Raw genomic sequence first — 25,478 nt, 5'->3', positions numbered from 1 at the left:
CTTTAATTAGCAATTAGCTTTTGGCAGATGTAGTTTTAAGTGTATATGCATGCTTTGGTGTAATATGCACTTGAGTTTGAATCCTGACGCTACCATGTACAAGGTGTATAACCTTTGGAAAGTTACTTAAACCTCCTTAAACCTGTTTTCTTACCTCTATATGAACATGATAATACATACCTCATAGGGTTAATGAAGATAAAAAGATAATGTATGTGAAATGTATGGGCATGTGGCATAGTAGGTACTCAGTAAGTGCTCCTTTTCTATCAGTTTTAAATTTTCATTCTAAGTCATGGATAAAAAGAGGAAACTTACGTAAATTACTCATGCACCTAATGTGGTGGTCTAGAGACTATTTGCAATGAAACAGAGTAAGAGGGATATAGTATTTGCTGCTTTAAGTTTCTATCATTTCTAAAATTATTTCATCCATTTCTTAAGTACCAACTGGTATTGCTGCATCTTTAGGATATGAAAATTTAGTTTTATGTGGCCCTGAATACTTTCAATGTGTGACGAGAGAGGAGAGAGAGAGAGAGAGAGAGAGAGAGAGAGAGAGAGGGAGAGGAACCAGGTAAAGGCTGTAAGAAGAATGAAAGGAATAGGGGCAGCCCGAGTGGCTCAGCGGTTTAGCGTGGCCTTCAGCCCGGGGCCTGATCCTGGAGTTCCAGGATCGAGTTCCACGTCGGGCTCCCTGCATGGGGCCTGCTTCTCCCTCTGCCTGTGTCTCTGCCTGTGTGTGTGTGTGTGTGTGTGTGTGTGTGTGTCTTTCATGAATAAATAAATAAAATGTTAAAAGGAATAAATGAAATTTGTTGTGGTCATCCCCACCTAACAAACCTTTTAAAAGTAATCTAAGTGACATATGCTTTCTCTTTTACCACAAAGAATTGGAAAGTTTTAAAAAAGAATATTAAAAAAAATTCATCTTTCCTTTTTTTGTTTCTCCAGCCTCTGTTCCGTCCCTTGCCCACCTTTGTCGTTTGGAAATTCGGTCCAGTCTAAAACCAGAACACCTACGATCTGACAGTTTTATCTGTCAGTTGCCACTTCCTAGAAGCCTCCATAATTATTTGCTCTATGCAGAGGTTCTGAGGATGAATGAAGTTCCAGAATTGGCAGTTATTCAAGATGGAGAAATCAGTGAAGCTACTTAATGCAGCTCATGTCTTACTCTGAAAACCACCAAAACGAAGAGCCATGCAATACAAATTCTTCATGATTTTATAGTCATAAAAGATGATTTTTGTTGGTTAGGTTTTGGGTGGGGGGGCAGTAGTTTAATGCAAATGTTTACAATTGGGCTTTCTGATTAAAAAAAATACTGTAAACTTCACTTACGTTACTCTGTTGCAGATTCATCACCAGCACATTTTTATGTTGTAGATTCATTTACCTAACCATTTTCTGCTTTATTCTGTTAATGAACTGCAATGCTGCTTCTAGTGCTAACCATGGCATATTTCCACCTATGATTCAGTGTTTGCCTAGGGCTAGGAGCTTAGAATCAAATGCATAAAACTTCCCTGGAAGTGTACACACAGTGGGATTGAATCTGTTACTGTTACTATTATTTTATCTGGGGTTGACCATCTTTTATGTTTATAAAAAATATTTTACATTCCATTCTCATTTCTTAATTCAGTCAGTTTTATGAAGAATTTCTACTCACTGGCTTTTCACAGATAAACTCAGGGGAGAATTTTTTTTTTTTTTTAAAGAAAATAGAAAATGAATAATTTTGCTGTTGTTGGTTTCTTCCTCTCCTCCCCCCCGCCCCAATTCCTTGGTACTCTCTTTGGCTAAAAGAAACTCCCATTTCTGCAAAAATAAGAACAGATTTAAACTCAAAAATAGGCTCAGTTGAAAATAATTAGGTTAGTATTGAAATAAAGGAGCATTTTACCACATTTTAGAATACTGATCAGGACACAGGGAGATTTCTGTGGCAACCATCTTTAAAGAAAGAAAGCTATATATTTCTGTCACTTAGTATAAAATAAAACATTCGAGCTCCATTTAGCGTCCAAATCTGAGCACAGCTTTGATCATAAGCAAAGATTGCCAGTTATATTAATATTATACTGTTCTTCCTTTTGATTATCTAGATAGGTTATCAAGTAGTCCTTGGTCCTATGAAATAAAGAATAAACCTCAGAATCCTAAGTTAATGAAACACCACCTCATTGGTTTTACAGTTGCTCAATATAAATCTATGGCCAGAGAGGACTAAACATTGGATCAGCTGAGCTATGGTAAGATGTTGGGGACCAGCCTTAAAAGAAAGTTTATGAAAGCATGACTATTATGATAGACAGTTAGGAATTGGGTCCACAGGAGGGCAAGGCTTCTGTCCTAATGGGATCCTGTGGTTTAAAATAGATGGGAGTGTCAGCCAGGTCTATCCCTACTAGGCCTTTGTTATTTGGTAACAGCGGTGATGAAGACAGACCAAATGATGGAAGCATTGTTAAGGTCCAGAGACTGAACTTGGTCCAGATTAGAGCTATAGTTGCTGCCTGTGAGTGGAGATAGAGTTTGAATGTGGGTATACAGCAGAAATAAGTGTAAATATGGAACACCAGTTGGAAATTCTGATACTTAATAAATTCCAAGAATATATATACTATGTAGTAATTTCTAAGTGTTGTTTTAATCTTTATTTTTCCAAATCCTAGGTCTCCAATTTTTAACATAAACTGGTTTATCATTAGGGCCAAATACACATAGAATGTTTACATTTGACGGTGAGTCTTCTCATGTGTTTTTGTTCATGTTCAGTGTATGATAAAAATTAAACTATCCATAACATCATTGAGCTCTTGTTCTTAAGAATCTGAAAATGGGTATTTCAGAGACATTTAAAAGCCATATTTAAGACATAAATAACTTTATTTGCTGTATACCACATATTTCTTTTAGACTGCTTTATAATAAAATGTTTATGGCATTTATGACTTACAGCAAGGATTCAGTGAGAAATCTGAAAGTATCTATGGGTATTGAGTTACAGTTACAACTTCTGATCAAAATGATGCCTCTGGTTGTTGTGAACCATAAACCCTGCCTATATGCCTAATGGTGCTTTAATACTCTCCATTTTTATTTTTTATTATTATTTTAAAAATATTTGTGCTGTTGTTTTTAATACTCTCATTTTAAAGTCACAGTGAGCTTCCTGAAGAACTTTATGGTACTTATTACTAGAGCAAGACACAGATCAGTTTTAGTAACAGTTGTCAAGATTTCACATGCACACATCCCTACCCAGATCCTGTGTTATCCTTTATTTCCTGTCGGTCCTTCCTGTCATAGGATATTTTTTTGTGATCATTTGATGGAACAGTGGTAACCTGAACATTGTTTATTTCTAACTCTCCTTTTTTGCCAAGTAGCAAGTGTCTTGATATGTACCTTTCTTGATGGCCCTAGTTCCCAGAGATGAGTTACACTCCTCTTGTGTTCCATGACCATCCACCTATGTCAGTGATAATCCTTAATAGACAGCCAGAGTGTCATATTTATATCACATGACCAGTGGGTACCTCTAACTTTAAATCTGTTCTTTCCACCTATGTCTATCTGTAAACCTATGTGAAAATTGTTGTTTTATAGATTTTCAAGTGTTATGTTAGGTATAGCTTGAAAACATTAGTATTTTTGATTACTCCCTAAAATTTATAATTTTCTTGCTCCTCAAAAATGTATCTTGAATAACTAGTACAAATGTAAATATCCATGTCTTCTCTGAAATAGTAAACTTGGTAGTTCCATGAACATGGGATATAGAAAGAAGTTGAGAAAATCCATCTAAAAGTTTGCCTTTCACTTTTATACTCCTCTGTATTCTTAGAGGTATATTCCCCTGATTATATTCATTAGTCATAGAAATATTTGTTTGAGAAGGAGCTCTGCAATTTTTATTAGCAGGTGCCTTAGTGCTATTGTGGAAAGATTTTAAGTTGCTAGTGATGTGGCCATTTTCAGTTTTATGAGCCAAGTGTTTTATTTTTTATTATTATTATTTTAAAATGTTTATTTGAGAGAGAGCACAAGCAGAGGGGAAGGGCAGGAGAAGAGGGAAAAGCAAGCTCCCCACTGAGCAGGGAGCCCGATATGGGACATCATTCCAGGACCGGGAGACCACAACCTGACCCCAAAGGCAGATGCTGAATCAACTAAGCCACCCAGGCTCCCTATGATCAAGTGTTTTAGGTCTAACAATTTAGGAGAATAAGCAGTAAAACTGTACACTGCTGTCTTCCAATTTCAGGAGTTCATCCTTTGTATAAAGCAAATGTAGACTCTGCCCACTGGCTTCATCCAAATATTCAATTTAAAGAGTTTCTCGGAGCTAAAGGAATTTCTAGAGCTTTTCCTGTGAGCTGAGACATAATAATAGTACCATGTGTACTATTAATTCCCCTGAATTTCTTGTCCTAGAGCACTTTCCTCCTTCTCTCTTATACCAGGCAGCCGGTCACATATAACTATCAAGACTAATATGTAGAAGAGAGCTTACTCATGATTCTATGTGACCTAGGGTAGTTAGCTGAAAGATAATTAAGAGTGGGTATACCTGCATCACAAAAGGAGTATGATATTTTATTTAGAGCAATTGTTGAATCTCTGTGTCTACACTTAAACATTCTCTCTAGGAGATAGTAAGTCTGGGCCCATGTTTGAAGGTATCATGTAGTTTTATAAACACTTTTTTTCTTCTCTTTACCCTTTTCCATTTTTTACAAAACATTTAGTGAAAATTCATTCTGTGTATTCATTCTGTGTAACATTTAGTGAATATTCTTCTGTGTAACTATTGTGATTTCCTGTTTTGCTTTCTCTTTGTTTTTCTCTGAGGCTAAATTAATCTATCCTCATTTGTATTTGTTATTATTATTATTAAATTACAGGTAGCCATTGAAATACAGTACTTCTTAGTAAGTAACGTTTTTTGTTGGAGTCGATAAAAACCTGTGGTTTTAATGAGAGGGAACTAATGATGCTTCATATTTTTTGGGAAATTTTGGTGGAAAAATACAGGTAATTTTTAAGATATATTTATTTGAGAGAGAGTATGAGCATGGGGAGGGGCAGAGGGAGAGGGAGAGGGAGAGAGAATCTCCAGCAGACTCCTCATTGAACGCAGAGCCTGACGTGGGATGTGGGGCTTGATTTCACAACCCTGAGATCATGACCTAAACTGAAACCAAGAGTTGGATGCATAACCAAACTGAGCCACCCAGGTGTCCTGAAAAATAAAGTTTTTATTTGCGACCACATGTCAGTAATTTATACTGAGAGGCCAGTCTGAATTATATTTTTTATGGAAACATATACTTTGAAACATACTTGGGGTGTCGATTTTAAGTCTATTTTCTGCAAGTGTTTTAGTGATAAGACATTTAAAATTTTTTTTATTTTTTTATTTTTTTTAGACTTTTAAATTTTAAATAAAAGGACATCTGTTACCCTCTCCCCAAGCTAGTAAAAATCTTAAAAAAAATTCTTACGCAGTAATAACAATAGTAGCACATTTAGTTGTTTCACTTTAAAAGAAAAAGACATTTTAAAACTAGGAAAGAAGAGGGAAGAAGGGAGATAGAGCCATAGTCTTATCATCTGGACCCAATATTAACGTTAACCTATATATTAGAATATTTTCTTTCTCTCAGGCTTTTAAAAAATCTGTACACATGTTTGAGGATGTTTTTTTCCTCCCATAGATAAAATCAAGCCACTGTTACAGTTTTGTACCCGATCAAGCCTTTTGTTTGTCATGTTAATGATACCTGTGGCCAAGCTCAAGCCATGAGTTATCACAAATTATGAATTGGTAAGAGTGAGAAATAATGAGAAATTTCTGGGTTGATTATTTTCCTAGCACATCTGCATAAAGCAAATAATCCCTCTCAGCTACTTGGAGAGGAGAGTGGAGGAGAGACCATTGTAAACCTGCATTAGTCATCTGGTTTCAACCCAGATAGTCCTGTAGTTGCTTATCTTTTTCATGAACTCTACTATAATTATGTATGCTATCTATTTTTAATGAAGAAATTTAAAATACTATTGTTGCAGTAAAGACTTGTGTCTGTATGGTTTTCCTGTCTCTTGGTTTCTTTCTCATGCATAGCACTAATAGATGAAGCAGAACAGGTGGTAATTGCCATTGGCGCACTGAGACTTGTGAGTAGCATCTGTTTATGTCTCTTTTACTATCAAATGGTTAGCATAACCTTCTCTTCACTGCTTTCCTATGTGGATGATAAAAGTCTATCATGAGTCATTATAAGGTGCTAATTTACACTCTTTTTCTAACATGATGGAATAGGTGAAGAAGAAAGTCCATCTGGTGACTAAATATGACTATGATTTGAATCAAACAATTAAAAAGAAGGCATAATACTTATGAGCTTATTACAGAATATTGGATCAAAAAGTATGTGCCAAATATATCAATTCCAAGCTGGAGTAGTTCCATAATTAGATGCATTAATTAGCAATGTGTACTCTATACTTCCATTTTGACACTTAAAAGTATTTACTTTGTTTTACAGAAAACATTCAAATTCTTATGGTCTTCATCTTGCTTTGTAATTATTTGGTTTTATTAAGCCCACTTTTAAATGTCATGGTGTGGTATTTGTGCATGTTGATGCAAGTGCAAACTTACTCTTTTTTATCCTTTTATTATGGAAAATTTCAAGCATAGAGAAAAATAGAGAATTGTATAATGAACTTCCATGTTCCCATCACTCAGCTTTAATAATGACCAACTCATGCCCACTCTTATTTCCTTTTCCCCACCAGTTCCTTCTCTCCCATAGCTATTTTGAAGCAAATTCCAAATGTATCATCTATTAATATTTTAGTATGTATCTCTAGAAGTCAAGGACTCCCTTTTAAAAACATAACTATAATACGATCATTACACCTTCCTAAAAAACCCAGTGATTTTTTAATATCAAATATCCTGTCAGTATTTACATGTTTTTAATTGTACTATGACTTTTTAAATGGTTTGCTTAAATATCCAAAAATATCACTGTGATGTGATTCTTTTTTCACTGAAATTCTTTGGTTGAAGACAGGTTATTTTCCCATAGACTTTTCCACAGTTTGGATTTTGCTGATTATAACCCTTTGCTGTCATTTAACCCCATGCTGTTTTTTATTGTATTAGTTATATATTCCTGTGTAATACATTGCCTCAAAACTTTCTTTTCAATAATCGATTCTCCAATATCCTTTAAAGATGATCACTAAGTCCTTTTTTTAATATTAATATAAGCGTGGACTTTTGATATGTTCTAATCCATTGCAGCTATTACCCTTAAATTGCAGTTCAAATTGTTCCACCTTTAGCTAGTATTTAAGTGGTCTTTGATAGCTTTTTTTTTTTTTCTTTCTAATAATAAGATATTCCAGTTTTATCTTGTACATTTCTTTCCTCGGACCTGGAATTGGCCGTTTTCCCAAAGACCTTTGTTTCTTTGGAAATGGTATTGTATAGACTTCAGTATGTGTTATGTGCACACACTCATGCACATGCACACACAGAGTAATCTTGGCATTAGGGGTGTTCCTTTCTACTGGTTTGATCACTGTTCAGTGAGCAGAGCTAAGAAGTATACATTCTGTTCATGTTCTTTATATTGATAATTCAAATTCAAGAATACATTTTAAAAATTCAACTTCAGTGATCTTACAACTATATATATTTCCTTTCTTCATGAGAGACACAGAGAGAGAAAGGCAGACACACGGGCAGAGGGAGAAGCAGGCTCCCTGCAGGGAGCCTGACATGGGACTCGATCCTGGGACTCCAGGATCACGCCCTGGGCTGAAGGCAGATGCTGAACCACTGAGCCACCCAGGCGTCATATATTTCCTTTCTTATATGCCGAATATCCTACTTCTCAATGACACTACAGTTACCCATTTATTTTATACAAGATTAATACAATAGTTTCAGAATAGCAATTTCTAAACTACCATCAGTAATATTAGTGTAAACAGTTTAAAAATTCTATCTGCCCCAATTCTTTTTGTTATTTAGGTATATGTCACAATAGGTGTACAAATTGCTATGTTTCCAACTTACTTGAGTGCAAAGGATCATGTGTTTTATTTTTATTTTGTCTTTTAGGAATTTTTAAAATGTAATTTTGCCTTAGAAATATTTACATGATTTAAAGTTAAATGTACAGAAAAAAGTATATTCAAAGAAATGTGACTTCTGTCTTCTGTTCATTGTATTTCCTCCCTCTCCCATAAGAAAAGATTTTTAAAAAATAATTTATAGCTTGTTTGAAAATTCATTTTAAATGTAAGCATATATTTTCAAAGCCCCCTTCCTAAGATAGGTAAAAGAATAGTATACACAGCTTTTTCCATCTTGCTGTTTTTCAAGTAGTATAATCTGAATATTAATAATAAAAAGAAATGAGGATAGCCTTTATATTTTTATAGCAACTGTGCTGATATACCAAAGTTTATTCAGTCTTTCCTCTACTGATGGATATTGGAATTATTTCTTGTTTTGTGCTATTACAAATGGTGCTTCATTGAATAAATTTATGCTGTTTGTATTTTTACCAGTTTATCATTGGAAGGTTCCTCGAATGGGAATTACTAGGTCAAAGGGTAAATGCATGTGAGTTTGCTAGATACTGCCAATTTCTTCTGCATAGGCAAATCGTATGTGCCGTTAATGTTTGAGTGTCTATAGAGTCATCAAATGTTTACCTATTTGCCAGTCGTGGGTGACAAATATACCTTAGTATAGTTTTAGCTTGGATTTCTCCAATGAGCAAGATGGAACGTCTTTTCATATTGGTGGGAGGAATGGACCCAATTTCTATGTGATTATCCAGTTATCTTAGCAATCTTTGTTAGAAAATCCCTCTTTTTTCTCCCCCTTCCTGTATGTTCATCTGTTTTGTTTTTTAAATTCCACATACGAATAAAATCATATAGTATTTGTCTTTCTCTTGCTGACTTATTTCACTTAGTGTAATACACTCTAGTTTTATCCATGTTATTGCAAATGGCAAGATTTCACTCTTTTTGATGTCTGAGTACTATTCCAAAGATAGGTTAGATCTATCTATCTATCTATCTATCTATCTATCTATCTATCTATCTATCATCTATCTATCTATATATCTATCTTAGTTTGGAATAGTACATATCCATATCTATCTATGTATCTATCTATCTAAGTTTGGAATAGTACATATCCATCAGTCAGTGAACATTTGGGCTCTTTCCATAGTTCAGCTATTGTTGATAATGCTGCTGTAAACATCGGAGTTTGTGTATCCCTTCAAATCAGTATTTTTCTGTCCTTTGGGTAAATATGTAGTAGTGCAATTGCTGCATCATAGGGTTGTTCTTTTCTTTTTCTTTAAAGATTTTATTTATTCATGAGAGACACAGAGGCAGAGACATAGGCAGAGGGAGAAGTAGGCTCACCGCAGGGAGCCTGATGCAGGACTTGATCCCAGGACCCTGGGATCATGACCTGAGCCAAAGGCAGATGCTCAACCACTGAGCCACCCAGATACTGAGTTTTTTTGTTATTAATTGATTTATATAGTTGGCTGCTCCCAGATCCGAGGCATAAATATGTATAATCATTAGATCTTCTTGATGGATAGACCCTTTTATTATGATATAGTGCCCTCCTTCATCTTTTGTTGTAGTTTTTGGTTTAAAAATCTAGTTTGTCTGATGTAAGTGTAGCTACTCTGGCTTTCTTTTCACATCCATTAGCATGATAGATCATCCTCTCCATCCTCTCACTTTCACCTTGGAGGTGTCTTAGGTCTAAAATGAGTCCAGCATATAGCAGGGTCTTGTTTATTTATTTTTAAATCCATCTGATAACCTATATCTTCTGATTGGAGCATTCATTCCATTTACATTCAAGTGATTATTGACAGATATGAATTTAGTGCTGTTATATTACCTGTAAAGTCATTGTTTCTGGAGTGGTCATGAACTCCTTTAGTTTTTGTTTGGGATTTTTTCCCCCCTGGAGGGAGTAGTAGGGAGAGGCAGAGGGAGAGGGAGAGAATCTTAAGCAGGCTCCCCACCCACAGCCAGCACAAGCCTGATGTGGGGCTTGATCTCACAACCCTGAGATCATGACCTAAGCTTAAATCAAGAGTCAGAAGGTTAACCAACTGTGCCACCCAGGCGCCCTTGTCTGGAAAACTCTTTCTATTTTGAATGACAGCTTTGCTGAATAAAGTATTCTTGGCTGCATATTTTTCTCATTTAGCACTTTGAATATATCATGCCACTTTCTTCTGGCCTGCACAGTTTCTGTGGAGACATTGTTGCTAACCTTATTTGTCTTCCCTTAGAAGTTAGGGATTTCTTTTCCTTGTTGCTTTCAGGATCCTTTCCTTATCTCTGTATTTTGCAAATTTTACTAGGCTATGTCTTGGTGTGGCTGGCTTTTATTGATTTTGATGGGAGTTCTCTGTGCCTTCTGGATTTTAATGTCTGTTTCTTTCTCCAGGTTAGGGAAGTTTTCAGGTATAATTTATTCAAATAAGCCTTTTGCCCCTTCCCCCTAAGGTATGAATGTTATTATGTTTTATGAAGTTTCTGAGTTCCCTGAGCCTACATTCGTGATCCAATATTTTCTTTCCATCTTCTTTTCAGTTAAAATTATTTCCCATAATTTTATCTTCTGTATCGCTTATTCCTCTGTTTCTTCCATCCTGTGGTCATTATATTCAGTCAGTTTTGCATCACAGTTACAACATTTTTATTTTGGCCTGACTAGTTTTTAGGTCTTCTATCTTTATGGTAGAATTTAGTTTCTTCTATGCTTTTCTCAAGCTCAGCTAGTATCCTTATGATTGTTTTAAATTCTGATTCAGGCAGGGATCCCTAAGTGGCTCAGAGGTTTAGCGCCTGCCTTTGGCCTAGGGCGTGATCCTGGAGTCCCGGGATCGAGACCCAGATCGGGCTCCCTGTATGGAGCCTGCTTCTCTCTCTGCCTATGTCTCTGCCTCTCTCTCTCTGTGTGTCTCGAATGAATAAAAATCTTTAAAAAAAAATAAATTCTGGTTCAGGCATATTATATCTATCTTGTTTAGCTCTCTGCCTGTGATCTCTTCTTGTTCTTTCTTTCGGGATGAATTCCTCCATCTGGCATTTTGTCTAGATATCTGTCTTTTGTAGGTTAGGAAAGACTTTGCCTGGTATTATTTCCAGTAGAGCTAAAGCTTTGCAGCACTCTATGATCAGTAGACCTGGTGGGTACAGGGGATTTGTGCTGGTCTTCTGTGCATTAATAAAAAAGACACCTGCATAGTGGAGGGGGGTAGGGGCTTGGTGTTAGCAGCTCAAGCCTCCACTGTGGGCACTTTGCCACTCACTGAAGTCCAACTGCACTGATGAGAGGAGTGAAAAATGGAGAGGGGAGTTCATGCTGGCTGCTGTTCAGGAAGCCCTCACAGAAGAGCAAACGATCTCCTTTCTTTGTCCCAGGCTTCTTCAGATCCTTGCCTTCACCCTGTCTGTGTCAGCTGTCTGCCCACCAGTAGTGCAGTGCTCCTGGGTTTTATCTCAGGCGTGTGGCTAGGTCTCAAAACTCCAAATTTTAAGGACCTGGCATGGCATGGACCTGCACTGATCCTCTTGGGGAGGGTCTTGCTGCACTATGGATGGTACCAATTTCTGCCAGAAAAGTAACTAGGGGTTTATAGCAAAGCACAGCACAGCAAAAAGCCAGCATCCAGGGTAGTTGCTTTCAGCAGGTGTCTTTGCTCATATGCTAGTGAACGGGGCAGCTCAGTGTCACTTGCCAGCTCTTGTTCCCTGAGAGTGCCTGCCTCTCCCAAATGCACTCCAAGAAGGGAGGGCAACTCTCTCTCTCAGTGGTTGTCCTAGAGATTACAATGAACACCATAATCTATTACAAGCTAGCTCAGATTAATACCAATTTAATCTCAATACTATACTAAAACCTTACTGTCCTATGTAGCTCCACTCCTTCCCCCTTTGGGCTATTATTGTCATACAAATTCAGTCTTATACACTGTGTGCTTCTCATTGTAGATATGTAATTAATGTTGATCCAGTTGTTTTAAAATCAAATGAAAGAAAATATAATTAAAAAATGCATCAGTGCTGTCTTTTATATTTACCTATGTACCTTTCCCAGTGCTCTTATTTCTTTGTGTGGATTCATTTCAGGCTGAAGGATTCCCTGTAGTGTTTCTTGAAGGAAAAATCTCCTACCACAGTTTCTCTTAGTTTGTGCTTACTTGGAATGCCTTAATTTCTCCTTCAAAAACAGATAATTTTGCTAGAGTTAGAATTCTTGGTTTACAGTTATCTATCTCCAGCAATTTGAATAAGTCATTCCCCTGCCTTATGGTTCCATGGTTTCTGATGAGAAATCAGCTCTTAATACTATTGAGGATCCCTTGTATATGATGAATGTCTTCTCTTCTGTTTTCAAGATTTTCTCTTTGTTTTCATCCTTGAATAGCTTGATTATGATGTGTCCAGGTATGAATCTTTTTGAATTTATCTTACTTGAAGTTTATTGAGCTTCCTGGATGTGTAGATTAATGTTTTTTATTAAATTGGGGAGGTTTTGGCCATTATTTCTTGAAATATCCTTCTGCCCCCTTTTCTCTTTCCTCTTTTCCTAGGGGTCCTATTATGCATTATAGGCTGAGTCGTGTCCTCCTGAAATTCACATGTTGAAGTTCTAACTCCTAATACCTGAGAATCTGCCTTTATTTGGAGTAGGATTTTTACAGATATAGTAAGTTAAAGCAGTAGGGTAAGCCTTAATTCAATATGACTGGAGTCCTTATAAAAAGGGGCCATAAGGACATAGAGACAGACATGCACTGAGAGATGACAATGTGAAGAGACATAGAGGGAACACAGCCATCTACAATACCAAGGAGAGAGATCTTGATTGGAGCCTTCTCTCACTTCCCTCAAACAAACCCTACTTATAACTTGATCCCAGATTTCTAGCCTCCTGACCTGCAAGACAATAAATTCTGTTGTCTGAGCCACTCAATTTGTGGTACTTCGTTACAGCAGCAGACTAATATAACATGTATTTGATGTGCTTAATGGTGCCCCACCTGTCTGAGGCTCTGTTCATTTTTCTTCATTTTTTCTTTCTGTTTCTCAGGCCAATCTCGATTCAATTCTTTTCTTTCTCTTTTTCTTTTTTTTTTTTTAATTCATGTTTTTTCTGCCTGTTCAAATCTGCTGTTGAACCCTTCCAGTGAGTTTTTCGTTTCATTGTTATTTTTCTCAATTCAGAATTTCTATTTGGCTCTTTTTTAGATTACTTTCTCTTTAAAATATTCCTTATTTGGTGAGACAGTGTTTATTATACTTTAGTTTTTTAGCCATGGTTTTCTTTAGTTCTTTGACCACATTTAGAATGATTATTTAAAAGTTTTAGGGGTGCCTGGGTGGCTCAGTCAGCTGAGTGTGTGGCTCTTGGCTTCAGCTCAAGTTATGATCTCAGTGTTGGGAGATTGAGCCCTGCATCAGGCTTAGCATGTAGTCTGTTTGGGATTCTCTCCCTCTCCCTTTTCTTTTGCTCGTCTTCCCCACTTGCATGCTCTCTCTCTAAAATAAATAAACAATAAAATCTTTAAAAAATTTTATTTAGTAAGTCCAACATCTGGCTTTTTTTTTTTAAGATTTTATTTATTCATTCATGAGAGAGACACAGAGAGAGAGAGAGAGATTGGCAGAGACACTGGCAGAGGGAGAAGCAGGCTTCATGCAGGGAGACCGACGCGGGACTCAATCCCAGGTCTCCAGGATCACACCCTGGGCTGAAGGCAGCCCTAACCCACTGAACCACCCGGACTGCCCAACATCTGGCTTTTTAAGGGACAGTTTCTATTCATTGTTTTCTTTTCCTTTTTTTCCCCCTATGTTAGACCACCCCATCCTACAAGATTTTGCTTAATGTCCACAGTTTTGAAAAAGTTGATTCTATTTTTGTCAGTTTTCTCCTTGCCTTTATGAAGGAGAGAATCCATACTCCCAAGAATATAACTGATTCCTAATTAAAGAATTGGCAACATATGCCTGAATGGTGTCATAATAGCTATGGATTAGTGACTTTCGTGAGCCTCTGACTTTTCTCCTTTTTAAATGGTAATTATCCCCTTGTAACTATTGTATATTGGGTTTATGAGGGTCAGATAACTTGTCTCTGTAGTTCACAAGACTTCAGACCAAGAGGAATTCTAATTGAAGTTGTTCTTCAATCCTTTGTCATCATCTTCACTTCAGACTCCAGGAACTGAATTTGAGGAACTCTTTGAGAAACCTTATCTATAGCCTGATTTATATGGTGATATACTTACCTTCAAGCCTGAGCCTGTTGTCATAATAGACAAGTCTTTGGGCTTTCGAAGAGGGAGAGTGTGATTTGCATGTGGGAAGAATAGAAATAATTTTTGGTCACAGAATGAACTCTAAATTCTTAGACATTACGCCTATCAAGAAGAGGAGTTTGAATATGGATTGGCCTTAGTGACTTGCTTCTAACCAGCAGAATGTGTTAGAAGTGATAACAAGAGGCTAGGTCATAAGACATTATAGCTTTTGTCCCATGCTCTCTCTTCCTCTCTCCTCTCAACCTTGGAACCTTGCCCTATATTGTGAGGAAGACAAATCCACACACAGAGGGCCATATGTAGTTGTTCAGCAAAAATTTCAGCCAACAGCCAGTATCAATCACTAGCCATATAAGTTAATAAGTCCTCAGATGATCCCAACCTTCAACTTTTGAGCTACAGCAGATACAAATGGATTTGAGGAACCCCCCCAATTTACCCATTTTGCAGATTTGTGAGCAAAATACATGCTGTCATTGTCTCAATCCACTAAACGAGTAATTTTTAAAGCAACAGTACTTAACACCAAGTACCCATCACCCAGCTCAATCCAGAATGAAGATTGTTTCATTATAGCCCCAACCCATTTTCCCAACTAGTTAGAAGGAAATTCCAGACTTCATTTCATTTCTTTCATCTTTGTATACAGATATAAACAAGTGCTCTTTTTAAACAGCATAAGCACATATCCCATCTAACAATTCCTTAATATTGTCCAAAATCCAGTGTTCAGCTTTCCCTCATCTTAGTTTTTTTAACAACTTATTTTTTTGTATCAAGATCCAATTAAATTCCATACATTGCAGTCAGTTAATATATCTTTTAGTCTCTTTAAAAAAATCTATAGGTCTTCCTTTTTAAAGGGCCTACTTGGTGCAAGGCTTTAGGAAGTTGATAAAGGAAGATAGATAGCATTAAATTACTTAGCAGGAAAGAGATATGCACATGCAAAGATGATGAAAGCTCATGTGATAGGAGTTAGAATAAAGTATTGGGAGATTAGAGAAAAGGAAGAGAATACTTCTATCATCTTCATGCCATAGTGGCTGTGGTGTTCAGAGAGGCCAATACAGGGCAGAAAACAGACAAAAATAAAGGAAACCTCCAAGGTGTTTCAAAAGAATTCACAGATGTCATATCTGTGAGCTAAAGGAGTAATATATCTGTTTTTTTTCATGATTTCCCTTAGACCAACTTCTCTTGAGATTATTATTGATCCTTGCAGCCAATTTGAGCTTTCATTCTCAGTCTTTAGCTCTTCATCTGCAGAAGCTCCTAAAATAATTTGCATCGCAAACTCTCCAAATTACTGAGAAGTCCTTTAAAATTGAGGTTTTACTTTAGGAGAAATGGATGTGAGAATAGTTTTACTATAACAAGAGTAACCATAAATATTTTCAGTGTGATTCAGACAGAGGGAAATCTCAGCAGAAGGAATTTTTGCTCATTCAACTTTGGTAGTATGGTTTCTTGGGCAATGCAAGATCAGAATTAAACTCTTGTTTTTGTTTGAAAAAAATGCAAATAATGCTGATCTTTACAATCTTTTGACTATTGCTTCAGAATATTTATAAATCTAAACAAGATGCTTCTATCATATATGAAAAGCCCATAGCAAATAATCATTCTCAATGGAGAAAAACTGAGAGTTAAAATCAGGAACATGACAGGGATGTCACCTCTCACCACTCTTTTTTAACATCGTACTAGAAGTCCTAGCCTCAGCAGTCAGACAACAAAAAGAAATAAAAGGCATCTGAATCAGCAAAGAAGTCACTCTCACTCTTTGCAGATGACATGATACTTTGTGTGGAAAACCCAAAAGACTCCTCCCCAAAATTGCTAGAACTCATACAGGAATTTATCAAAGTGGCAGGATATAAAATCAATGCACGGAAATCAGTTGCATCTCTTTACATTAACAATGAGACAGAAGAAAGAGAAATTAAGGAGTCAATCCCATTTAAAATTGCACCCAAAAACCGTAAGATACTTAGGAAAAAACCTAACCAAAGAGGCAAAGGATCTGTACTCAGAAAACTATCGAACACTCATGGAAGAAATTGAGGAAGATACAAAGAAATGGAAAAACGTTCCATGCTCATGAACTGGAAGAACAAATACTGTTAAAATGTCTATGCTACCTAGAGCAATCTATACATTTAATGCAATTCCTATAAAAATACCATCAACTTTTTTCATAGACCTGGAACAAACTATCTTAAAATTTGTATGGAACTAGAAAAGACCCTAAATAGCCAAAGCAGTGTTGAAAAAGAAAACCAAAGCTGGTGGCATCACAATTCTGGACTTCAAGCTATATTACAAAGCTGTAATCATCAAGGCAGTATGGTACTGACACAAAAACAGACACACAGATCAATGAAACAGAATAGAGAACCCAGAAATGGACCCTCAACTCTATGGCCAACTAATCTTCAACAAAGCAGGAAAGACTATCTAATGGAAAAAAGTCTCTTCAACAAATGGTAGAAAAATTGAACAGCAACATGCAGAACAATGAAACTGGACCATGCCCTCACACCATACACAAAAATAGACTCAAAATGGATGAAAGACCTAAATGTGGGACAGGAATCCATCAAAAATCCTAGAGAACACAGGCAGCAATCTCTGTGCCATTGGCTACAGCAACGTCTGGCTAGACACATCTCTAAAGGCAAGGGAAACAAAGGCAAAAGTGAATATTGGGTGTTCATCAAGATAATAGGCTTTTGGGGATGCCTGGGTGGCTCAGCGGTTGAGCTTCTGCCTTTGGCTCAGGGTGTGATCCTGGGGTCCCGGGATCGAGTCCCACATTGTGCTCCCTGTGGGGAGCCTACTTCTCCCTCTGCCTATGTCTCTGCCTCTCTCGCTCTCTCTGTGTCTCTCATGAATAAATAAATAAAATCTTAAAAAAAAAAAAAGCTTTTGCACAGCAAAGGAAACAGTTGAAAACCAAAGGATACTGACTTTTGTGTCGATTGTGAGATGCAAAACCTTGAATGGGAGATGATATTTGCTAATGTCTTATCAGATAAAGGGCTAGTATCCAAAATCTATATATAAAAAAAAAACTTATCAAACTTAATACCCAAAGAACAAATAATCCAATCAGGAAATGGGCAGAAGACATGAATAGACATTTCTCCAAATTGTACAAATGGCTAACAGACACATGAAAAAATGCTCAACATCACTTGGCATCAGGGAAATACAAGTCAAAACCACAATGAAATATCACATCACACCAGTCAGAAAGGCTAAAATTTAACAAGTCAGGAAACAAATGTTGGTGAGAATGTAGAAAAAGGGGAACTGTCTTACACTTGGTGAGAATGCAAGTTGGTGCAGCCACTCTGGGAAACAGTATGGAGGTTTCAAAAAGTTGAAAATAGAGCTACCCTACAACCCTGCAAGTGCACTACTAGGTATTTACCTACTAGGTATTTACCCCAAAGAAATAAACATAGTGGTCTGAAGGGGCACCTGCACCCCAGTGTTTATAGCAGCAATGTCCACAATAGCCACACTATGGAAAGAGCCCAGATGTTTATTGAAATCTTGCCATTTGCAATGATGTGGATGAAACTAGAGGGTATTATGCTAAGTGAGGTAAGTCAGAGAAAAACAAATACCATATGACCTCATAGGTAGAATTTAAGAAACAAAACAAAAACATAGGGAAGGGAAGGAAAAATGAAGGAAGACAAAATCAAAGAGGGAGGCAAACCATAGAGACACTGAACTCTGGGAAACAGGTTTAGTCCAGGGGAAGTGGGTGAGTGGATGGGGCAACTGGGTGATGGACATTAAGGAGGGCACATGGTATAATGAACACTCAGTATTATATAAGACTGATGAATCACTGACCTCTACCTTTGAAACTAATAATACATTATATGTTATTTAATTGAATTTAAATTAAAAACAGTAAAAAATCAATCAACCAAACTTTAAAAAAATAAACAAGATGCTTTTAACTGGTTCAGGGGGCAGTTTATTTATTTTGTCCTATTTTAATCCTCTAAAGATCCACTGCAAGAAATAAGGAATATTTATGACCTGTGACTAATACCCAGTAATCATGATGGACAATGACTTTTGTCATTTAAGAGCTACTTGAGGAAAGAAAAAGACCTTCAGTGATCAGTAGGGCATTTAAAAAATCTAATAAACTGCTATTACTACTTCAGTAATAAAAACGTAATGGCTTGTTAGACATAAAAATTGCATGAAATTTATTTAAAGACAATTTTGGGGTCAGAATGAGAGATTTACACATGTAATTATCCTGTTGATCAAGGTGAAAATGAATAACTTGCTTTTAGTAAAAAAGGTAAGAGGGCATGCTTATTTTATTCTTTTTGTATGATATGAGCCTTAGAAAGATCTAGATATTAGTGGTGGCTGCAATTTCAGAGCAATTATTATATGGTGGAAGTTTTTATTTTAATATTTTTCAAATGGGGGGCTTTGGAGGGGTTTGGAAGGGAAAAGGTGGGTGCAGAACTCTAGAGAGTGCTGGGAATCAAATTACCATTTCTTGTGGAACCTAGATACTATATAGTATATCCAGGGGTGATTTGAAGAGTCAGAACTTCTGTCCAGGATCTTTTGTGTCCAAACATGAATAGCTATAGGATCTGGGGCAGCCCACACACTTGCTGACTGGTGCCTTAATTTTATCTAAAGGGCTGAATTTGGCTGACCCATTAATTTGTTCTGTCCTCTTTTCTAATGTCATATATGCCATCTAAAAAAATTGAAATTATTTAGTTGCTGTTTTCTTCTTTATATATTATTCAATATAACTTTTATGTTATGTATTGATGCATAACAAATTACCACATATTTAGGGCCTAGAAACAATATGTATTTATTAACTCACAATTTCTGTGGGTGTGGAATCTGGGCATGGATTAATTAGATCTTTTGCTTTATGGTCTCTAATGAGTTTGCCAGCAAGGTGTCAGCCAAGGCTAGGATCTCATCTGATAGCTTGATTGGAAAATCTGCTTCCAAAGTCATGCAGTTGTTGGCAAGGTTTAGTTCCTGCAGTCTGTTGGACTGAGAGCCTCAGTTTCTAATTGGCTGTTAGCTATTGACCAGAGACCACACTCAGTTCCTGGCCACATGGGTCTCCCTAATGTGGCTCTTTGGTTAATCAAAGTGTGCAAGGTAAGAAGGCAATCGAGTCTGTTAGCAAGAAAAATGTAACTTCTGAAACTTAATCATGGGAGTAACAACTTTTGTCATCTCTTATTGTTTAGAAGCAAGTCACAGGTCATGTTCACACTAAATGGGAGGGGATTACACAAGTGTGATTACCAGGGGGTAATTGGGGCTTTTTTAGAGTCTGTCTGCCACAATATGATTTTGTTAAAAGATATGCTTTTTTAGAAAATGTAAACAGTATGGGTAAGTTTCTTAAAAAACTCTGTAATCCCATATCCAGAGATAAAAGCCACTAATATTTCAATACATAGCCTTTCAGTCATTTTTCTATTTCATATATTATTAAAGTTAATGAGAATGTGGTCATAACTTGATGCACTCTTGTATAGTCTTATTTCCTTAAGCATTCTTGCAAGCTAGTGAATAATCTTCTATACCATTTTAAATAGCTGTGTAAATTTATGCTATGATTAGACCATGGTTTATTTAACCAAGAGGTTGGCAAATTTTTTATGCAAAGAACAAGACAGTAAATATTTTAGCCTTTGGGGTCCATAAAGTCTGTTGCATTTACCCAACTGTTGTTATAGTGCAAACAAACATGTTAGTAAGTGTGATTGTGACTGTGTTCCAGTAAAACTTTATTTATGGACATTGAAACTTAAATTTTCCTGGGGGTTATTCTGTATGTTGGTAAATTGAACACCAATAAGAAATAAATTAAAAAAAAAAAGAAACTTAAATTTCCTATGCTTCTTATGTGTTCTGAAATATTTTCTTTTGATTTATTTCAATCATTAAAAATGTTGAATCTATTTTTAGCTCATGGGTTAGACTTGGTCTGTGGGTCAGTTTGGTTTATCTTATTATTTCTTTGTAGATATTCAGATAGTTCTGTGTTGTTAGTATTATAATTAATAATTAACATCATGATAGCTAAATCTATGTGCCTATTTGTGCTTACTTACTGAGGACAAATTCTTTTTTTTTCTTCTTTTTAAAAAAGATTTATTTATTTATGTTGGACATAGAGAGAGAGAGAGGGAGGCAGAGACACAGGAGGAGGGAGAAGCAGGCTCCATGCCGGGAGCCCAACGTGGGACTCGATCCCGGGACTCCAGGATCGCGCCCTGGACCAAAGGCAGGCGCTAAACCACTGAGCCACCCAGGGATCCCGACAAATTCTTAAAAGTAGAATTATTGGGCTGAAGGTTGTGTGTGTAAAACTTCGTACACATTAGTAAATTACCTTCCATAAAAACGGAGTTAATTTTATATCCTTACCAAAATATATGGTTATGCTTATTTTTCTGTGTGCTCTCCAACACTGAGTATTATCTTATTAGGTATTTCTATGATATGATAGGTTAAAAACTGCTGAAGATTTTCCTTTTCAAAAACAGTTCATATTCTATTTTAAATTAACATTTAAAAATGTATTTAAATCTGTGATTTCTTTCTTTCTAAGGTGTCTTAAGATAACTTGGCCAGCTGAAATGACATGCAAATATAGTCAGGCTGAGAGCCACTTGACCATTAAGAATCAATAACATTGTGCTAATGCCTATTACAGGAGATTACTGATTAAAAGATTGGTAAAGCCCCTGCCTATTTGAGCCACTGTCATTAAATAGCCATTGGCAGAAAAAATAAATTGTCAATATAGACACTTTATAGTATTTAAGACAAGGAGTTGATTATACCCAAGAAGGAAATATGCTAATAGCTTTGGGCCATTTTGAGAAATGGACAAAATGAAAAATTAACCATTTTAATTTATGTCTTTATCTATAGTATAGTCATCTTGTATTTTTCAGGGTTTGGTTCTGTTTTCTTTCTAAGACTCAGATATGATCATGTCACCTCTATTTTTTTTAAGATGATTTATTTATTGATTTGAGAAAGAGCATGAGCAGAGGGAGGGGCAGAGAGAGGAGAGTAAGAAGCAGACTTCCCACTAGGTGGGGAGCTGAGCATAGGGATCAATCCCAGGAACCTGAGATCATGACCTGAGCCAGTCAGATGCTTAACCAACTGAACTACGTAGGTACCCATGTCACTCCTATTTTAAAAATCTTTCCTGGTTCCTTGCTTACCTTCTGAAATCAGACTTCTTAGCATGTTGTTCAAGATTCAGTGAGGTGTCTTTAACTTCATACAATTCTGATTTCCCATAGGAAATAATGATAAAATGATAATAACAAGTAGTGTTTATTGTCTTAAACTGCCAGATCTTGGGGTAAGTGCTTTGGGGTAGGTATTATTATTCTTACTCTTTTAAAGATGGGAAAATAGATTTAGAGAATTTAAATATCTTGCCCAAGATCAAACAGTAAACATTTCCTACCCTCCTGTACTCGATGCCCTAAAAAATGATTTATGTTTTGCTAGTGTAAGGTCTTCAGTTGACTGCTTTATTTAGGAGAGTCTGGCAGGGTCTCAGAGAAAAGACATTTTCTCCAGTCTACCTTGGAGAAGCTTTAAGAGTTTCAATTGCTCCAGCACTGTGTTTATTTCAAACAGCAGTAATGTAGATGAACTTTGGAGTGACATGTTAATTCCCCTTTTCTGGACACCTGGAGCATATTAGAATAACCAAGAAGGGAAATACAGCTCCCTATAGAGTATTCCATTGGATAATAAAATTCTTGAGCACCTAGCTTTGAATTGATGATCTATGGCAGTGTGTATATTTTATTTTTATACTCTATGGGAAAATATAGCAATAATAATTCAGGGCAAAAGGGACAGTAATAGATTGTCAACTCAACTATTATTACCTTTAATGAAATGAAAGTCTCATTGGAAAATGATGGGAAATTAATGACTTAAGCAATAAGCCAAAATCACTACACCTTGTACAAAAGAAATGGCAGGAACATCTCCCTTCTCAATAACTTTTCTCCCTCTGGCTTAGAGGAAATTATTTGGAAGCTGAGAAAATACCTGAGTTTATTAAGGAGGATAATGTGGCTGTTCTTTCCAAGTGCTAGGAATCCTGAGTCCTTACTGTTGGGTATGAAGTAACTATGAGCTCTGTTGAAGTTACCAGTGCAGTATAGTGTATGAGGTTGCCAGTGGCAGTACTTCATCTAAAAACCATCCTAAGCTCACCCACTTGAGAGTCCTCATTATGAGGTCCTAGATTAAATAGTTTGTACAACATTGCTTGGTCCCTGATTCCCCTTCCCACCAGGTAGAGGACATTCCCTTAAAAAGAATCACCCATGAGGCCATACTACTTTATTCATTTTCTCATACTGGATTCTACCCAGAATGTCTATCAATAAGCTCATCTGCAAACAGTGTCTAAAAGTCCACCTACCACTTAGTTCAGGAAAACCTGGCAAAGGAATTATGATAGTGGTTATTTTTTTTTCACCAACCAAACTCTGCTAAAGTATATGATTCTTTTATTGTTCTTTGTCACTAAACATATGGAACCCAAAAATGTGTTTCAAATTTTGCCTAACCTCTCTCTTTTCTTTCCATTTATTGAGAGAAAAGTATACTAGTCAGGTTGGTGACTTTCTTGGCTCCCTCTATTAGCTAAAGCTACTGGCACCCTATAAAAAGAAAGACACATGAGTAGCAGGTTTTCCCAGGTGTTCTTTTTCCCACTGGCCTATTAGGACCTTGGATCTCATTTGGTTCTGTTTGCTTATACTTGAGTACTTGGTCTCCACCTCTAGCCTCTTTGGATGATGAGTCCACTGAATGATTTCTCTCCATTGATATGGGTAAGTGAGAGGTGAATAAAGATGGAAAGCAACAAAAAAGACAGTCCTGGGAGTTGATAGATTGCCTTTTTGGGATGTTCTATCCAAGGTTCTATTGTACTTGGTTGGCCCTGTCAGGAAGAGATCAGGGAAAGAGTTTCTTCAATCTTTAGTGTATCACATATGTCGGTGCTTGAGAACCAATTTCCTACCCCACCCACTCCTCATGGAGTCAAAAGTTATCTCCATCCTACAAAAACACCACAGAAAAAGATAGAATTTTCACCTCCCATCTGTAGTTTTAGTAAAAGTAACCATCTGTAGGCCTACACAGCTGATTAAGGCCATCTAGGTTATTCCCTTAAAAATTTCAATTTAAATATTTTGCTGGTACAACCTTAACCATGTACTAGTATTTTCTGATGCCAATAATTTTTAAAATTTATTCATTTGAGAGAGAGAGAGAGAGAGAGAGAGAGAGCATGAGAATGCTCCTGAGAGCATGAGCAGAGGTGGGGGAGGGGGGGTTCTGAGGGAGAGGGAGAAGCAGACTCCCTGCTGAGTGGAGCTCAATGCAGGCTGGATCCCAGGATTCTAGGATCATGGCCTTAGCTGAAGGCAGCTGCTTAACTGACTGAGTTACCCAGGTGCTCCAATGCCAGTAGGTTTGGCTATTTTATACCCTTCTCCCTTCCCCTGTCCCCCCCCCCCCACATTAGTATAAAATACACTATACTTTTGTAAACAAAACATTTTGCTCTTATAAAACCACTTTAAGGTATTTTAAAATATATGTATGTTGAAAGTACTTGAATGTTTTTTCCCCAGAGAATTTCTTTGTAAAAGTGGGTGTATGTTACATGTGTGTGCATCTGCTATGCAGGTAAGTAAGGTGCCAGGGTTTGCAAAGACCTAGGTTAGGGAAAGCAATCTCATGCATGCTGTCTTTTGTCACCCATTTGGTCACATAAGAATGGTTCTCGAACTACTTAGACTACTTCCTTTCTTTCTTTTTTACTTCAACAGATTTATTTTGCTGTTATTGTTTTAAAGATTTTATGTATTTATTTGAGAGAGAGAGAGAGAGAGAGAGAGCACAAGCAGGGAGGAGGGGTAGAAGGAGAAGCAAACTGCCTGCTGAGCAGGGAGCCCACCATGGGACTTGATCCCAGGACCCAAGGATCATGACCTGAGCCGAAGGCAGATGCTTAACCCACTGAACCACCCAGATGCCTCAGATTTATTTTTTTTTTAAAGAATGGAATTTAAGGAGAAAAAAACCCATGGGGCAGAGGATGGAATAGAAAATCAATACAAATGTAAGCTGTTTTGCTAATTGCATAACCATAACAAATTCATACAGAGAATGCCCTGCACAAAACAACTCAGTAAAGGCTCAGAGATGGAGGTGTTTCCTGAGGCAAGGCTGAAGATTTCAGTCTCTGGTATTTGGAATTTGGACTGCAGTGCTTGTATTCAGATGGATCATTGGGTGTATGACATGGTTCATGCTTTTAACTAGAATTGAGTAAAAGAATGGACACTTGGGCCAGGTAGAAGTAGATGAAGTGTTTGGCTTCATGTGTCACATCACCACCAAAGTTCCTTCCCATGATGCGGAACCAGGTGGGGTTGTACTTCTTGTCGAACTCCTTCTTCATATGGGCCGCAGTGTCCCTCCCTGTTGTATTTCTCCAACACCAAGTCCTGTTGCATCTTCTTTGACATAATTGGTTTTGATCACAGCCTTTTGGTTGCACATGGTTACTAAGGAGCAGGGGGTGGACTGCTGGTAAATGTATCCTGGAGGAGGGGCTGGCGATGCTCAGATCCAGCAGAAGCTGCCATAGCTACTGAAGCACATCAGTACTTGTGGCACATTTGCACTTAAAATCCTTTTTTTTTTTTTTTTTTTTTTACCAAGAGATAAGGATCCCACTCAACCTATGCCAGCTTTAGTACCTTTTTCATGCTTATTGAATATTCTTTTGTCTCTGCTTAAAGAATGTGGGTCATATACCTCCTGGCCAACTCCACTGTCCTATTGTGACTGAACTAACCTGAGTTTGCTCCTTGGTGAGTTACAGATAGAGATTACAGAGGAAACTTCATTTGCAACAAATAAGAAGATCCTGAGGAATAACTTCCAAAGCTGTGGCTC

At 36.9% G+C, this 25,478-nt stretch overlaps 1 protein-coding gene and 1 pseudogene across 7 annotated transcripts in view; one reads left to right on the top strand and one right to left on the bottom strand.

The window, feature by feature from the left end:
- ASB3 (ankyrin repeat and SOCS box containing 3) overlaps nucleotides 1–8,990 on the top strand; it is a 111,147-nt gene extending 102,157 nt beyond the window's left edge. For 6 of the 7 annotated variants that reach the window (XM_072768347.1, XM_072768345.1, XM_072768346.1 and 3 more), the window contains one exon: nucleotides 955–8,990. In XM_072768347.1, the coding sequence (XP_072624448.1) occupies nucleotides 955–1,160 (206 nt within the window). In that variant the 3' untranslated portion in view covers nucleotides 1,161–8,990. The remainder of the gene's footprint in view (nucleotides 1–954) is intronic. The other variant, XM_072768344.1, reaches the window with a different exon arrangement.
- Nucleotides 8,991–24,831: 15,841 nt separating this feature from the next.
- LOC140642210 (dynein light chain 1, cytoplasmic-like) lies at nucleotides 24,832–25,079 on the bottom strand (annotated as a pseudogene).
- Nucleotides 25,080–25,478: the final 399 nt, after the last annotated feature.

Source organism: Canis lupus, chromosome 11 (genome assembly GCF_048164855.1).
Source record: "Canis lupus baileyi chromosome 11, mCanLup2.hap1, whole genome shotgun sequence".
Taxonomy (NCBI): Eukaryota; Metazoa; Chordata; class Mammalia; order Carnivora; family Canidae; genus Canis; species Canis lupus.
This window is presented reverse-complemented; position numbering and strand designations above follow the sequence as displayed.